The sequence below is a fragment of the Anarrhichthys ocellatus genome, unplaced genomic scaffold (assembly GCF_004355925.1).
Source record: "Anarrhichthys ocellatus isolate YVR2014 unplaced genomic scaffold, GSC_Weel_1.0 scaffold106, whole genome shotgun sequence".
Taxonomy (NCBI): Eukaryota; Metazoa; Chordata; class Actinopteri; order Perciformes; family Anarhichadidae; genus Anarrhichthys; species Anarrhichthys ocellatus.
Window position 1 is genome coordinate 506,439 of NW_022280136.1, and position 16,378 is coordinate 522,816.

General features: G+C 42.3%; 1 protein-coding gene across 1 annotated transcript in view; it reads left to right on the forward strand.

Annotated features, from left to right (window-relative positions):
- LOC116399242 (homeobox protein Dlx3b-like) overlaps window positions 1-7,905 on the forward strand; it is a 9,261-nt gene extending 1,356 nt beyond the window's left edge. Inside the window, exons 2-3 of the mRNA XM_031876245.1 lie at window positions 2,528-2,712; window positions 5,328-7,905. Of these exons, the coding sequence (XP_031732105.1) occupies window positions 2,528-2,712; window positions 5,328-5,777 (635 nt within the window). The 3' untranslated portion in view covers window positions 5,778-7,905. The remainder of the gene's footprint in view (window positions 1-2,527; window positions 2,713-5,327) is intronic.
- The last annotated feature ends 8,473 nt before the right edge of the window (window positions 7,906-16,378 follow it).

Consider the following 16,378-nt stretch of genomic DNA (forward strand, 5'->3'; position numbering starts at 1 on the left):
GTGCCTTGCCACAATTCTGTCTCTGAGCTCCTTGGGCAGTTCCTTCGACATGATTCTCATTTGCTCTGACATGCACTGTGAGCTGTAAGGTCTTATATAGACAGGTGTGTGCCTTTCCTAATCAAGTCCAATCAGTTTAATAAAACACAGCTGGACTCCAATGAAGGAGTAGAACCATCTCAAGGAGGATCAGAAGAAATGGACAGCATGTGAGTTAAATATGAGTGTCACAGCAAAGGGTCTGAATACTTATGACCATCTGATATTTCAGTTTTTCTTTTTTAATAAATTTGCAAAAATTTCTACATTTGTTTTTTTCTGTCAAGATGAGGTGCTGAGTGTACATTAATGAGAAATAAAATGAACTTTTTTGATTTTAGCAAATGGCTGCAATGAAACAAAGAGTGAAAAATTTAAAGGGGTCTGAATACTTTCCATACCCACTGTATGTACATATATTACATGTGTGGCTCACAGTTCCAGAGTAAAGTACAGGAGAAAGTGGCCCATGGGCGAAAAAAGGAAACGGGAGATAATTTCTGCCGATAATGGTTCAGCCTTCAGGAGGATTTTATGTTTGTATGGAGGTCAAAAAAAAAGAAAAGAGCTCTGAGTTGGACTTGTTTTGTGTCTCATTATCATTCACAGTCAATGTAAGCTCATCTGCTCTTTGAACTTCCTTCAGATTTAGAGTTTGGATAGGAAGATCAGCCAAAGGGTCTTTGGATGGAAGCCATGGCCTAGTTCTAGCTGGGGACTTTTCCCAACCACACCTCCACATTCAGAATGAAGAAGTGATTAATTAACACATTGTGCCCTCAATAGGTAACCTAAACAGTTTACGCTCGCATAAATAAACTAATATCACAACAGCACTAAAGAGGAACAGTTGGAACTTCAAAGCCGGGGAAGAACCACAGATGGGGAAAACTAACTCGACGGGCTGGTGTGCTGTTTTTTTGACATTCCAGTTGGGAGTTGACTCCTGGAAACGGCCCCAGGGGACTTTGGCCCTCAGCCACGCACCTCAGGTGTCACGGCATGTCAGTCAGCCTTGGCCTCTGAATCATCCGACAAGCGCAGGCTCCTTATTGTGCCATTGGCTGTGGCCACGCCCACGCAAATACGTAACAAACAAATACACCAAAAAAGAAAAAGTGACAAATTCAATTCGTAGATAAACAGAAATTCCCGATTGATCAACAACAACAACAAAAAAGCTCCGATAAATACTTGTTCCAAAGAAGAGAATTGGTTAAATGTGAGTAAATTAATAAATGATGATAAATAGATGGGAGAAAAAACTATGAATACAATAAATAGCACAGGGGTGTAGCCAGAACTTCAGAATACTGAGGTCAAAGCCCCCTCAAATGATACATTCATTACTCTGGTAACGATACTTTCTGAAACCCTCAAATTCCTGGATATGAATTCCTTTATGAATTCTTTTGGTCCAATAGCATTCCAATTTAAATATATTTAGTGTAAAAACACTGGAATCAGCCATTAAAACACCAATTATAAGTATGTTTGTTAATCGCCTTAAGGTTGCTAAAATCCAGCGAGACCATGAATACATTACCTCAGTATCCAGAATGGTAACCTTAACTAATACAATAAAGAAAAGTCTCTACTGAATATGAATACATGTATGGTCATTAGTAATAAATACTGGCACACTATACCATGTCAAAGTATGGTATGGTATGTGGAAGAAAGACACAGTGTAGTATCCTAAACAATGTCAAAGTATAGTATAACGGAAAAAAGTTATGGTATAGTATGTTGAAAAGAGTCATAAAAAGGTTTTGTAGAGTATATAAAGTATAGTATGTTGAGAAAAATTAAAGAAAATCAGAGTATAGTCAGACAGAAAAATGTCATAGTATTATATGCTGAAAAAAAAATACAGAATATTTTGTAAGTAGGTGTAAATGCATAAATATACGAAATATGATAATACTGCCTTGCATTTAATATAAAGATTGAATATAAAAAGTTTGAATACAGATTTAAAAAAGTGTTGTTTGTCATTTTAAGTTGATAAAAAAAATAAACATGTCGATCAAATGCAAGCAAATGTTTTTTTTGAGTAAGGTTGTCTGTAAATCTACAAGAGGGGAAAAAAAGAGAAGTTGGTTACGAGAATAACAGCAGAAACGGGGAGAGATGTATACAAGCATTGCCTCCGGGCTACATGAAAAGCACCTATAAATCTCTGTCTCCCTCCCCGGCTGTGGGAGACACTCAGACCAAAATTACAAGTTCAGAGGGCTGCCGGAATTTCTTTGAAATTTCGGGGTTGCAGAGGCCGTGGCTATTTTTGTGCTACAACCTCTTCTACACAAACTGCCATGCAAGTTCATTTCATTGTTTGGAGAAAAGGACTTCTCTTGCAGGTTGTTACAGAGGAAGTTGACAGCATCGTGATGTTTTGATGTTAAGATTCCACAAACGCACGGAAAGCTCCCTGCAGGGTAGTCGCACGAGTTTTACACGGCTTCTTACTGTTTCCTTTCCACAGTGAAAGAGGAACCCGACGTGGAGGTTCGGATAGTCAATGGGAAGCCCAAAAAGGTGCGCAAGCCCCGGACCATCTACTCCAGCTACCAGCTGGCAGTGCTGCAGAGGAGATTCCAGACGGCTCAGTACCTGGCCCTGCCGGAGCGGGCCGAGCTGGCCGCACAGATGGGCCTCACACAGACACAGGTGAGGCCCCCAAGAGAAAAAGAAAGCGTGATATCTCACAGGCGTCAACACTGCAAACAAGTTCAAATGGGTTTTTTTGCATGTGAGATTTCGAATGTTAGTTGTGGAGTAAGTTGAAGCCCTCAAAAGTGTGTGAGCCGAAAGCAGTTTCAATTTCAAGTTTAGTTGTCAGATCGCTAGTAAGCAATGAAAGTAGCTGAACCGTCACTGGAAGCGTGAAAGATGAAAGCAAATTAAATGTCAGTTGAACTTATCAACTCGAAGCAACTCAAATTCCTGTTGAAGTTGAAGCCGTAGTTTACGTGCATTGAGAATAGTCGTCAGGTGATCTGTAAGGATTGATAGCACTTGAAATGTTGACAGCTAAAAAGTGAAGTAAGTCAAAGTGAGTAAGTGAAAGTAAGAAATAGTTGAAAACAGAAAGTTTAGTTGAAGTTGAAGTGGCTAACATAGTTGAAGTCTGTGCACTGAACGGTTTCTTGGTGAATGTACAGTATAAAGAAGGTTGAAGACGCGGTGGAAAGGTCCCAAGATTATGAGCAATGCAAGCTATAGCTTATGCTAAGATATCATTTTCAAGATCTAGTTTGACTGCAGAATAATGGAACATACTTAAAGATTCTCTTTACGCTATTCAAAGCATCAATACAGCATCAAATAACAATTCTTTTATGTGAAGATGTAGCTGCGTTTACAAAGCCGGGCCGGCCGCTAGTACATGTTAGTGCGCGACAGCGTGCGCCGCTGGCTAGCTCACGACCACCGCTCTGCACTGCGTTGGTGCGGCGGTTACAGCTGACAACGCTGCCCCGATCGACGGCGTCAGTGCAGAAGCGTAGCACCTACCCGTCCTACCCGGTTCCTCCCGAGGTTAACGCCGTTAACTTTGTCAGCACTGTTGCCGATGTTTGCACCGTTAGCTGCTAGCCGGCAGGCTCACAGAGAGGAGAGAACAGGTGTGCGATTGTAATGCTATGATTGTACTGTAGTTACTGAAAAAGTAAGGGGGGAGGGAGGGGGTCAAACGGTCAGCTTGTACTCCGAATTGGCCGAGCAAAATACAGGCTGAAAGTAGATGCCGATTTTTATAAATGTGGTGGAAAATGTCAATATTAACACCAGCATGGATGTGTTCCATCAAAGTACAGTTATATCATTTAGTTTATATCTTAACAAAACACGTTTAAGTGTGCAGTTACTTTTTATATACAATAAATGCCGGCTACTAAGAAACTAATGAATGAAACAAAGAACGAAATTGAGATAATATTAATATGATATCTAAAAAATATGAATACATTTGTCCGACAGTGATCCGAGGCAGCCTTGTGCGTTGTTTCTGTTGTGTCGGTCTTGTTTACGCAGTCATACTTTTGCGGCCTCAATGATTTACCACCGCATGAATCATCCCTCAGACTTGCGGTGCGGGTTGTGTTATCACGGCTGCTGTAAATCATTCTTCAAGATTATTGCTCGGGCTGCAGACACAAGCTCTAAGAAAACACAACACAACTTAAAACATCAGATTGCCATGTCATTGGATCTGTTGCCCTCATGGAGAGCTATTGTAATGCTGTCATTCGTATAAACAATTTATACAAATGACAGCATTGCATAAGCTCTCATTGTACCGTGATATCTCATTTAAAGGAGCTGTCATACTCTAGCCTAACATGAACTCTGCGGGCAAGAAACGGTTCTTAGATAATGCCTTGTGTTGCATGAACGCTGGTTTATCACTCGTGAAAAGCATTAATTATTAATTATTATTGTTATGAACAAACCTTTTTGAAAGGAAGTTTATTTTTGTGGCAACAACTCTTAAGTAGATCCAATTGAGAAGCAGTTTAAATGTAGGAATTTATCAGAAAACAAGTAGGGCAACAACATGGATTAATATTGCACCTGGTCGTGGATATCAATTTAATAAAGCAAGCCAACAGAACAGATTGCTGCCGTACTTGGTGGTACAGGAACAAGCTAAATCGACATCATCCTGCTGAATGTAAATCCATTATTCACGCTCTTCCACCTCCTGAGATAAATATCTGTGAGTTTAGCGGATAAATGCTCCGCCATGTTGCCACCAGCTAGCTGCAATCTGCCGTTTGGCGCTGGGCAGTTAGTACAGTGGGTTTACCAGAGCTTTTGCACTAAAAACAGCTGCACTAAAAACAGCTGCACTAAAAAAAGCAATGAGCTCTTAGCCAAAAAATAAGTTAAATATGCTTAAAGAGAAACATATTGATAATGTGGCTTTAAAGCTGCTCTAATCGATTTTTCGCCATTCAAAATGGATCAAATGACTATGCGGCTTTCAAAGCTCAACTCACAGAGAACTGTTTTTATGATTTGCAACTCTTTTGCTTTCGTTCATTTCCGACTCATCTGTTTCACCATCTCATATCCAGCCTCGACAGGCAGCTGTTTTTAGCAGAAACGAATCATAGTTGGACAGTAAGCCGCTAGAGTGGCAGATATTTCACCTTAAGGAGTTGGTGAAGACCAAACTGGCACTAACACACCAGTAAATATTGGCATTTCAATTAATATTGCTTCGCGTTTGTTCTTTAACTGCTTGAAGTTGTCTCACTATTTGATGCTCGTTCCTCCAGGTCAAAATTTGGTTCCAGAACCGTCGCTCCAAGTTCAAGAAGCTCTACAAGAACGGAGAGTTTCCGCTCGGGGAAATGCCTCTCGAGCAAAGTCCGGATGCCAGCGATTCCATGGCCTGCAACTCTCCTCCATCGCCAGCTGTGTGGGAAAACAACAACGGCAATACCAGCAACAACAACAACAACAACGACGACGACGGCAGCAGCAGCAACAACAACACAAGCAGCAGCAGCAGCATCAAGAGTAGCGCATTGGTGGATCCCACCACCAGAGGGCAGGGACCCTATCAGCCTCCCGTGGATCCCTCGCCCGCCTGCATGGGAGACTACACGCACCAGAACTGGTACCAGCAGCAGGGTGCACAATTAGGTCTGCAACAGTCGGGCCCGACGCACCACACACCACCGACGGCGCCGTCGGCCGCACAGAGTCTGGGAGCCGTCTACTGATGCTGAAACACGGGCTCTGTGCCACAGTTTGACTGGAGCCCTGCGCTCGAACACCTGTGGGGTTTAGTTTTTTTGGGGGGGATGATTCGAAGCGCTCTTTGGGAACAGAAACATCCGACAGTGATCATCAGACACGAGTCATAACTGTAACAACTCAGACACACGTGTTGTCACACACATGTTGGCCTCAGTTGCCCTGTTTTCCTCAGCTTTGAAGTTTAGGAACTCATATCAACTTCTGGAGATTAGCGGGTGACTGCTGTGTCCTTTTCCGCGCTGAGACAGATTTAGTTATTTGAAATTGCTGATAATACAATATTCATATTTTAAATATGACCATATTTATGCCAAAACAAGTCTCTCGTTCATTTCCTCTTCTGGAAAGGGACCTCTGACATAGAATTCTCCCCCTAAAACGGAATACTACCGACATCTTCCAGACTTTGCAGCAAATGAAAGCCCGCCCCAACAGCACGGCAAACTTCAAGATATGTTGGGCTTTACATGTACAGATCATGTTGAAGGCGGACAACACTGAAAGGCTGATCACCTTTTCAAATATAACATTGATATCAGCCAAACGCAGAAGACAGAATGAGAATTCTACCGCCTGTGCAGCTTATCATGGCGGATTATTGGAATCTGCCCGTAATTTATGTTTGATTGATTTATGTTCAGTGTCTCACTTTGCATTTCCCATTTTGAAAAAGAACGAGTAAAACTGAAGCCCCGCCGGCCGAGATATCCCGACCTTTATCCCTTCGTACGAGTCAAGCTCCGAAAATGCTGCATCCTACAACTCCCATAATGCAACGTAATGCGACCCTCAACCAAGTTGACCCTGATGACATCACTATGACGTCATCAGGGTAATTTGACAAAGCTCCTCCAGAGCCACAGAGGCCATCATACAGCAGTTTTCACAGGCTGAGCAGTGCTCTACTTCATGATAAGTAAAGTGATGGTCATGGATAAAACCCTAAGAAGGCTTTGACCGCTTATAAAAAACAATCAAGAGCAAAAGTGACGGCGAGTTGGTGCTAAAACATAAAAAAACAAGTTGTTTCTATTTTCTATTTTAAAACATGTGCTGTACTCAGGTTTTTTTTATTTATAGTGTCAACTGTAGAGCAAAGTTGGCACAGCAGTTTGTGCCTTAGGAGCTTTTTTTCAGTTAAAAAATAAAAATGCCTATGTTTGAATCAGCTACTAGTGTATTATTTTCAGCGTGTAGTTGCGTGTGCAGTACACACACACACAAAGGTGTTCAAAGTGTGCTGACGGGGCTTTGCTGGTCTGCCCGTCAGAGTGAGTCAGACAATAGATACAGGTTGCACCCATCTATATATTATAGACACACACACACACACACACACATACAGAGTGCGTGTAAAGGAGGTTGTGGGAGGTGACAGTGGAGCAGACACTCTGGAGTCTCTGGATACTAATAACACAGAGAGAGACGGGTGTACACTGCTTTCATGTGGCACACAGTTGGAGAGGGGAGGAGAGACGTGTGTGTGTGTGTGTGTGTGTGGTGTGTGCAACAAACAAGCTGCTCTGCAGGCTCTCAACCAACCAAACCCAAAGGTTAGCCAACAAAAAGAGGGCGTGATGAGGACTTATAGCATAGAGAAGGACACTTCTTGCGAACAATGTTAACAATGTAGTCTTATGTAAATATATGTTACAAGCTTAACAAGGTTACGTAAAAACAATGCGACGGAAAACAACGCTGCATAGAACAACGTTACGTAAAACAAAGTTACGGAAAACAACGTTACGGAAAATAAAATTACGGAAAATAAAGTTACGGAAAACAAGGTTACGGAAAATAAAGTTACGGAAAAGTACTGTGTTTGACACCCACACTTTCCTGCTGGTTATACGCGTTATTATGTCAAGTATTTCACTATAATGGTCGCGCGACATATTACGTCAATTGCTCTTCAAGTATTTCCTGCAGTAAGCAAGACATTGTGTGGTTCTTTTCTCCATAAACAGGACTGAAGAAAAATCGTGACTTTCAGTGGGGAACGTCCACGTTCTCATGTCGCGCTCCACCGTACCCACAAGTGTGCAGGGCGTGGGCCCTAAGCCACAGATCCACCGGGACACCTTCCGTGTTTGTTTAGGCCCTTACCTTCCTGTGCTGAGCCCTCAGCTTCCAGGTGTCAGAGAGGAATGTATCTGAACATCACAGGGAGACAGATGGAGAGGGCAAACAGGGACTTGTAGCGACTTGTTGACTGGTTCTCCTCAGGGGGGAGAGAAGCGGTTTTCACCAAAGCCATTGTGTTGGGTTTTTAACAGTACCTTATATTCATGTGACTAACAGCAATACAGTTCCAAAGACCAACCAGGTGGATTTGTGGCTTTTCATGTGTTATGTATTCTGTGTTTCTTCCCCCTTCTGCTCAAGCATGTATAGAGAAAACGAGTGCCCGATCGTTGCATATCACCCCGGATAGTTGGACCGAGCACTCTGAAGGTGAGCTGAGGTGACAGCTTTACACCTCCATCTCGTTGGCATTCACAGCCAGGCTTGGAGAGGGGGGGGAGGCGAGACGAGGTGATGACATCAGCTGCTATGAGCTGAACTCAGTGGCGGAAGGGAAGTTTATAACGTGAAAGAGTTGGAGCTGACGTTACTTTCCTCTCGCTGCCTCCGGCCATGAGCTGCACACACACCGCGCCCCCAGACCGATATGTGTTTTTATGAGAGCCGATTCCAAAGAAACATAAAAACATGCTGCTACAACCTGGCACATCTTACTGTTTCCAGATTGACGTTAACTTGACTTGACTCACAAAACAAGACACGAAGGACACTAATGACTCGGTACTCCTACATCTGCTATACTAAAGAAACAGTGTGTAACATTTAGGGGGATTCAAATATTCATAACTATATGTTCATCAGTGTATAATCACCTGAAAGTAAGTTGTGCTTTCATTAGCTTAGACCTAAGAGCTATTGATATCAACGTAGGAAGCGGGTCCTCTTCCACGGAGGACGCCATGTTGCACCGCCATGTTGCACCGCCATGTTTCTACAGCAGTCCAGAACCAGAACACCGGCTCTAGCTTGAGCCTTTAGCATTTGAGCTGAAAGTAAGTGACGGGTGCCGAAACCCGGTAAAATGAAAGGGGGAGTATTGATAAGCCCGACGTTACTGGTACTTTTTACAAGTATTTTTAATGTTAAAGTGTACTTTATTATCACGCCGCATCTCCTCTGCCCTCCCTGTCAGAGCCGAGCTCCTCCAAATACACATCAATTCATAGTCGGTTGCAATCTACGACTCACCACCAGATGTCACTAAATCTTACACGCCTATCCTTTAACAGAAGTATGCAGGCAATATATTAATAATAATAACTTTATTTTAGTGCTGGGCAAAGATTAAAATATTTAATCGCGATTAATCGCATGGATTTTTTGCGATTAATCGCGATTAATCGCATTGTTATGGCAAAGTTCAATAATGAATTCAAAAGTAGTGTATTGCGCACTTTTATTTAAAAAATACTGCTATATGAACAAAAGGCCAATAACATTTGGTTCACGAGATGCAGGGAGCATGTTTTATACTTAATGTGAATATAATTCATACTTTGTTGGCATCTTATTCTGAAAACCGGATGTTCGTCTGAAGAAACCGGATGTTGTCCCACGTTAATGTTTCCGCTAACTTTCAAAGTCCTTCGCTCGCTCCCGATCTGTGCCGTTTAAATGTGTTTACCGTGAATTTCAGCATATAGGTGCACTAAAATGTAAGTGTCTGCTGAGTTGACCACGGAGATCTGAGTGTCTGCTGACTTTACCGCAGCGATGTCCAGTAGTCTCCAGGGAGAGCAACAGCTGGTGCAGCTTCTCTCTTTATTTCTGCCCGCCCACCCTCGACCAGAAGCGGAAGTCTCCTTTTCTCTACGGCAACCCTGAAGGGACATCATATCTCCAATACAAAACGATAAACATGAGACAGTCTGTTCTGGTAAAAATACTTACCTGTTTTTTGTTGTTGTTTTTAAATTATTATTATTATTATTTTTTTCCCATCTCAAAAGGCTCAAGGACATACACACATGTTCACACACACACGCACACACACACATACACATACAACTCACTATAGGATGTTTGCTGGCTTTTATCCCACTGTTCTTGTCACCCTCTTGTTGTTATGTATATGTATTATCTCTTGTCTTTCAATTAAAAAAAAAAAAAATTATAATACATTTAAAAAATGCGTTAACGCGCGATAAAATAATTGTCGGCATTAATTAATGAATGCGTTAACGCGAAATTAACGTGTTAACTTGCCCAGCACTACTTTATTTATACAGCACCTTTTAAAAACAGAGTTTACAAAGTGCTTTGACAGACAAAGCAGCAAAAGCAAGACAATAATAAACAGAAAGCTCAACAGTGAGGCTGAACAAAGCACGACAACTATGATAAAACTACAATAGATGAAACGGGGGGAAAAAACTGTTGAAACAATAAAAATACACTGAAAAATACATAAAATAATTTAGCAAAATCAACAAATGAAAAAAAGGAGTAAAGCAATGACATCACATATTCTCACACGTCCACTTGCCTGACTCGCAAACATTGCCGGCAGACGACGAGACTATATCGGTCTGACTCTGTTGCATTAGTGGATGACGCCAACCCCCACACACACACACACACACACAAAGGTCTGCAGTATCTCAGTTGCACTTCGAAACTAAGCGCCTATGTGTTTTCGCACCGCATGGGTCAAGTTTAACAAGCAAATATAAAGTGACCCCCAACTGTTTATGACTTGTTTTAATTAATGTGTTTTTTTCTCCATGTCTCCTCTCTCTCTCTCTCTCTCTCTCTCTCTCTCTCTCTCTCTCTCTCTCAATATGTCTCATTCTATGAATCTCTCTCTCTCTCTTTGCTTTCTACTCTATGGGGGTCACATGCTGTCATCTGCCCAGTAGCAAGTTGTGAAGTCTTCAGTTTTATAGTTTTCAAGTTTTTTCTCTTCCTCACGCAAGAGTCTTGCTCCTCCGTTTCCTATTCATCTTCCACATGCTTTGTGTTTATTCTTCCACAGTCTTACTCCGGACCTTTTAAATTTCCGTATTAGAAAGCATAGCTTATAGAAAACACAGTTTATGAACATATATATCTGATATATCGCTCTGCTATTAAAGAGTGATGGTCCGTGATGGTCCGTCTTGGAAAGTCTTAAAAAAGCATTTTATTTTGTTAAAAAAAAAAAAAGAAGGCCTTTACCTCTAAAATGCTTTTGTGTGATTGCGGGCTGTCAGAAAGTGTTACCTATAAACTAAAAGTGTGATTGCTGTGACAGTAGATTGTGCTGCAGGAGGCTGTTCCTCCTCCATCCTTCTTTTTGATGAGCTTCATGAAAGCTAACTTTAACTGTTATTGGCGCGATTGACGCAAATTCGCGCCAATCACGGTATCACTCCAGTCTCATCGCGTCTGTGCAAAGACGTTTGTACGTAATCTACTCGCGAGAATAATTCATGCTGCGTTTGGTGTGAACACGGCATAAGGCGGGAGAGGTGGTGCACGGTACCACGAGACATTAATAATTTTATGGTCTTCACCACCATATAGGACATAATTGTGTGTGTGTCAAACTCCAACACATGACAACTGTTAAGAGACCCTCAGCATCGTTTTTTTCATGACATGAGACCATTTTGTTACAAACATTTACCCATTAGAATTAATATGATAGCTTTGTTTGTGGTCTTGACATACAGTTGGTAACACATGGCAAAGTCAAACAGCTAATGTGCAGTATAGCTGCCTTAAAAACAAATGGAAGCAAAATGTTTCAAGTGGTAATTATTTAGAGATGGCTTTTTTTCTGTGCTTTGTATAGTTTTCTGGATTGCTAGGAATTTCATAATGTCTTGTTATTATCTTCCTGGTGGTGCTTTCCCTCCTATGACGGTCCATCTTGGCATTATCGGCTTTAGTCTGCAGAGGGCAGTATGCTTCGTCCTGCGGGCCTGTTGGGTTTATTTTGACATTCATTACATGGAGAAGCACTGAAAATGTTTGCTACCTCTCACTGTTACTTTGTGAGACAGTTTCCAAATTGGTTGTTCGGCTTCAAATGAAAGTGTTGTCAAACTTGGAAAACAGTTTGCAGCCATTGCAGCTAGAAACATTAGTAGGTAAATTGATGGCTGCTGCTGCTTTTAGTCTTCGACTTGCTTATGAAAGCAACGGTTTGTCTCGTACATTCTAACGTTGGTAATGGCCCAAATGCAACATCACACCACTGCAGTCATTCATTATATGCAGTTAAACATCTGCTTCAGGTGTCTTTTATCTCTTGTCATGCTTATCTTCCTAGTCTAAAACAAATTGGTGCTTCCTGATGCAGCTGAACTTTTGATGAAGACATCCTTCTTGAACTGACAGAGGCCAATCTAGACTTATACTCGACCGTACGTGACAGCATTTCAGATGAAGGTAGGTTTCCGTATAAAAATGTAGTGTAATCAATGCTCAGGGCTTTTCTGCTTCACAAATATGGTCAAGCTGAGACCTCTTTAAGTCCCTGACTGTCTTGACTAGTGGTGTAACGGACCACTATCGATCCTCGCAAATCCCTCCTCACGGTTTCGGCGCGCATGTGAACCGCAGATTAATTGCACAGTGTGAAATAAAGTTTTACTGACGATTGATATCCGGCAATGTTCAGTAAAATATGCGATCAGGACATCATTTATGCTTTTCTAGTCGCCGATCTCTGATAATGTTACATTGTAAACAACCAATCCGTGTTTAAGTCATAGACTATAAGAAGGTTTAAATTGACAGGACGATGTTGGTTGCTTATGCACAAACAACAGTTAGAAGTTTGGAGTACTCAACCTTCTTGGAGACTCTGGGTGGCGTTCTGGAAACGGTGCCAACTGCAGACTCTGTAGCTCTACCATAACAAACACCATGTCTGGGTGGTTTATAAGTGTACTTGGTACCAGAACACCCTCGGCCAAAGATCAATGATCAACTTTGTAGTGGAATTGTCAGAACTGCGGGCCCATGACTTGGACACTTGGGTGAAGAGAGGAGCAAAGCTGTCCACTGATCATCACCTGGTGGTGAATTGGATCAGATAGTAGGGAGGCTGCCCAACAGACCAGGTAAACCCAAGCACGTGAGGGTGAATTGGGAACGTCTGGCTGAGGCACCACCTCCGGAGGAATTTCTCGTGAATCCCGGGGGAGGCTGGGGACATGCAATCCAAGTGGGCCATGTTAGGATGCTAGGAGCTGTGGTGGGAGGGTCATTGGTGGCTGTCGTGGTGGCAACCTTAGGACCAGAGAGGCTGTCCGGTTTGGGGACCTCAGAATTGCATCCCAGTCTTTTGCAGATGATGTGGTTCCATTGGCTCCTTCAGAACATGACCTTTAGCATGAACTGGGACGGTTTGCAGCTGAGTCTGAAGCAGCTACAAGTCTGAGGCCATGATTCTTGGGTTGGGAGTGAGTCACTGCCCAAAGCGAGGGAGTTCAAGCAGGGGCGTTTCTAGGATTCAAAGAAAGGGGGGGCTTAGCCCCAAGGGGAGTGGCATGTTTGTGCGCGGCAAATTTTTTTGGGGCCCATTTGGGGCCGCGGATATCCATTGTTTCAGACAGTTCATAGATTGGTTCAATGAGAAAGAGTGTGATTTTGTTCCGTAGTTTTGCTTGCATTCAGTATATGATAACACAAGAGACAGAATTTCAGGGTCATAGTGAAATTTGACAACACAAATATGAACTTTTCTCAAATAAAGAGAGAAATAATTTTCCTGCTTATAAAGGAAAGACGGATAAATTAGCTTTCATATCCGCGTCACTCCCAAATCCTAATTCTTAAAGGGACCGCACACAATGGATGGAGAATGGACCTGACAGTGTCAACTTTATATCGTTAAGTATGATGATAGGCTATTGGATTGTAATTTGAAGGGGGAGAAAACATACAAACCAGAACGCATGCACATATGTAGCATGTTAGAGTTATAAATAACTTGTACATGTGAGAAACAATAGTTTAATTTAATGACATCATTTTTTTTTTCATTTTTTTTTATTTTTTTAAAGCCAATAATGCCAAATTATTTGGGGGGGCTCAAGAACATTTTAGGGGGGGCCCCCTAAAATAGGCCTAACGACGCCCCTGAGTTCAAGTATCTTGTGGATTCGGTCACGAGTGAGAGTAAAATGGAGCGTGAGATGGACAGGTGATTTAGTGCGGCATCAGCAGTGCTGCGGGAATTGTACCGGACCGTTGTGGTAAAGAGGGAGCTGAGCCGGAAGGCAAAGCTCTCTATTTACCAGTCCATCTACGTTCCAACCCTTCCCTATGGTCATGAGCTTTGGGTAGTGATTGAAAGAACAAGATCGCGAATACAAGCGGCCCAAATGAGCTTCCTTCGTAAGGTGGCTGGGCTCAGCCTTACAGAGAGGGTGAGGAGCTCACACATCTGGAGGGAGCTCGGAGTAGAGCCGCTGCTCCTTCGTGTCAAAAGGCGCCAGCTGAGGTGGTTCGGCCATCTGAACAGGATGCCTCCTGGACCTAACCCTTTAGAGGTTTTCTGGGTACTTCCAACTGGTAAGAGACCCCGGGGTAGACCCAGAACACGCTGGAGAGATTACATCTCATCTGGCCTAGGAACACCTTGGGGTTCCCCAGAAAGAGCTGGGAAGCGTTGCTGGGGAGAGGGACGTCTGGAATACCCTCCTAAGCCTGCTGCCCCCTTGACCCGGCCCTGGATAAGTGGAAGTAAATAGATGGATGGATTTACTTTTAAATATGGACTTCCATGTTTCATATAACAACACTGGGTGTCAGATATTTAACAAAAAGTGTTACAGTATCAACAGCATCCAAAGTATAACTTGAACCTGGAGCCAGTGAGAATCATACAGCAAAGTCAAACCAGTGATAATAAGACAGTAAACATATTTCATAAGGTAACACGTTTAACTTTAAAAATCCATGGAAGTTATTTGTCGAGGTTTTTTTTTTTAAAGTCAAATTTCTTGTTTTGAACTGTGCATTGTTTCAGGAGGTTTCAGTCTTGAGTTTTGTGTTATAAGTCTGTTTTCATTCATCCCGTACAGTAAGAGATTGAGAACAAATTCTCACTATGTCGCTTTAAAAGCCTCCATCACTTCTGTGTGCGTGTGTGCGTGTGTGCGTGTGTATGTGTGTATGTGTGCGTGTGCGTGGGCCTTTGTTTTCTCCTTTTTTTGCCGCCTTCCTCTTTTGCCCTCTTTTTAGCAGACAGTGTCGAGTTGCCATGTTCTCTCTCCCTCCCAGCCTTCAATCAGTTCATTAGGACAATACGTTGTGTCTGAAGTCTGTGAAACAAAGTCTTCCATAAAACTCTATGGTGTGAACTTAGCCAGCGGCAACAGGATGCTGCTCCAAGTAGCAGAGTAAATAATTAGGGGCCTGTCTGCATTTTTGATCCTCGCAAGAAAAGAAAATGGGAATAGTAGAATATAATTATGAGGGCTATAAGGGACAGGAGAACAGAAATATGGCTTCCTCCAACACTGTTTTACTAAACAGCTTTTTCAATATGTAAATAATTACACCATAGTGACGTCATTTATATTTCTGTGGTCCTCTGGTATCAGGACAAAATGTTCAGGTTCCCCAACATGTGTTTCCCTTTAAAAAGACTACAGTCAACTGTCTGCGCTAGATTTAAGAGAAAGAGGAAGAAGGTTTCCCATGCGAGGCCAACGGTGTAGTGATTCACTTTTATGCCCAAATCTCTAACCAACATGAAGCCAGTGCATGTTCAGGTTCAGATGATTGCTGGCACCAGTGTTAATATCATTATGTGGTCACACTTTAGTAGTCCCGTTTAGCATTCATAAGCAATATATCAAAACATAGATAAGGACATTTTGAATAATGGTTTTATACTATATCTGCTTCGATGAACAAAATGTTTTAAGTGTGCTTGTTATGGCAGCTACACAGTTAGTTATAAAGTATTCAATGACTACTGTAAATACTGTTGCTACAAATAGTCCCCAACGAGACCGGTGGCGTGAATGTTTGGTGTGAACACGACATTACGGCCAGGATGACTCAAAGTACATTGAGAGGGCTCCTTAATATCTGCATAACCTTCTCACTCATGGTTAGAACACAACAATTAATACGCCAAAACTAACTCTTTAACAGGTTAAAACATGGCACACAAAAATTTGTGACACATCAACAATTTGTAAAACTAATAAGTGTACATTTACCAATTTACCGAACGGCATGCTGTGCTGGTTATAGCTGAGAGCTAAATGCATGCTGGGAAAGGCTCCGTCGCTACTGCCCATTCAAGAACAAGGAAAGAGAGATGGAGGACTAAGAAAGAGAAAGCAGAGATGCACCAGAGGAATTTGTGTACCAGGGAAGCCAAAGGGTCAGACATTGCTTCAAGAGGCACATCCACGAGGCCCGACATATGACGGTGGAGCGATATTAGAAAGGCAATAACATGACGGGACATGGTCTCGCTACAGACAGTTAAGGACACTGATTAAAACACTGGATTCAAGGTCACGTT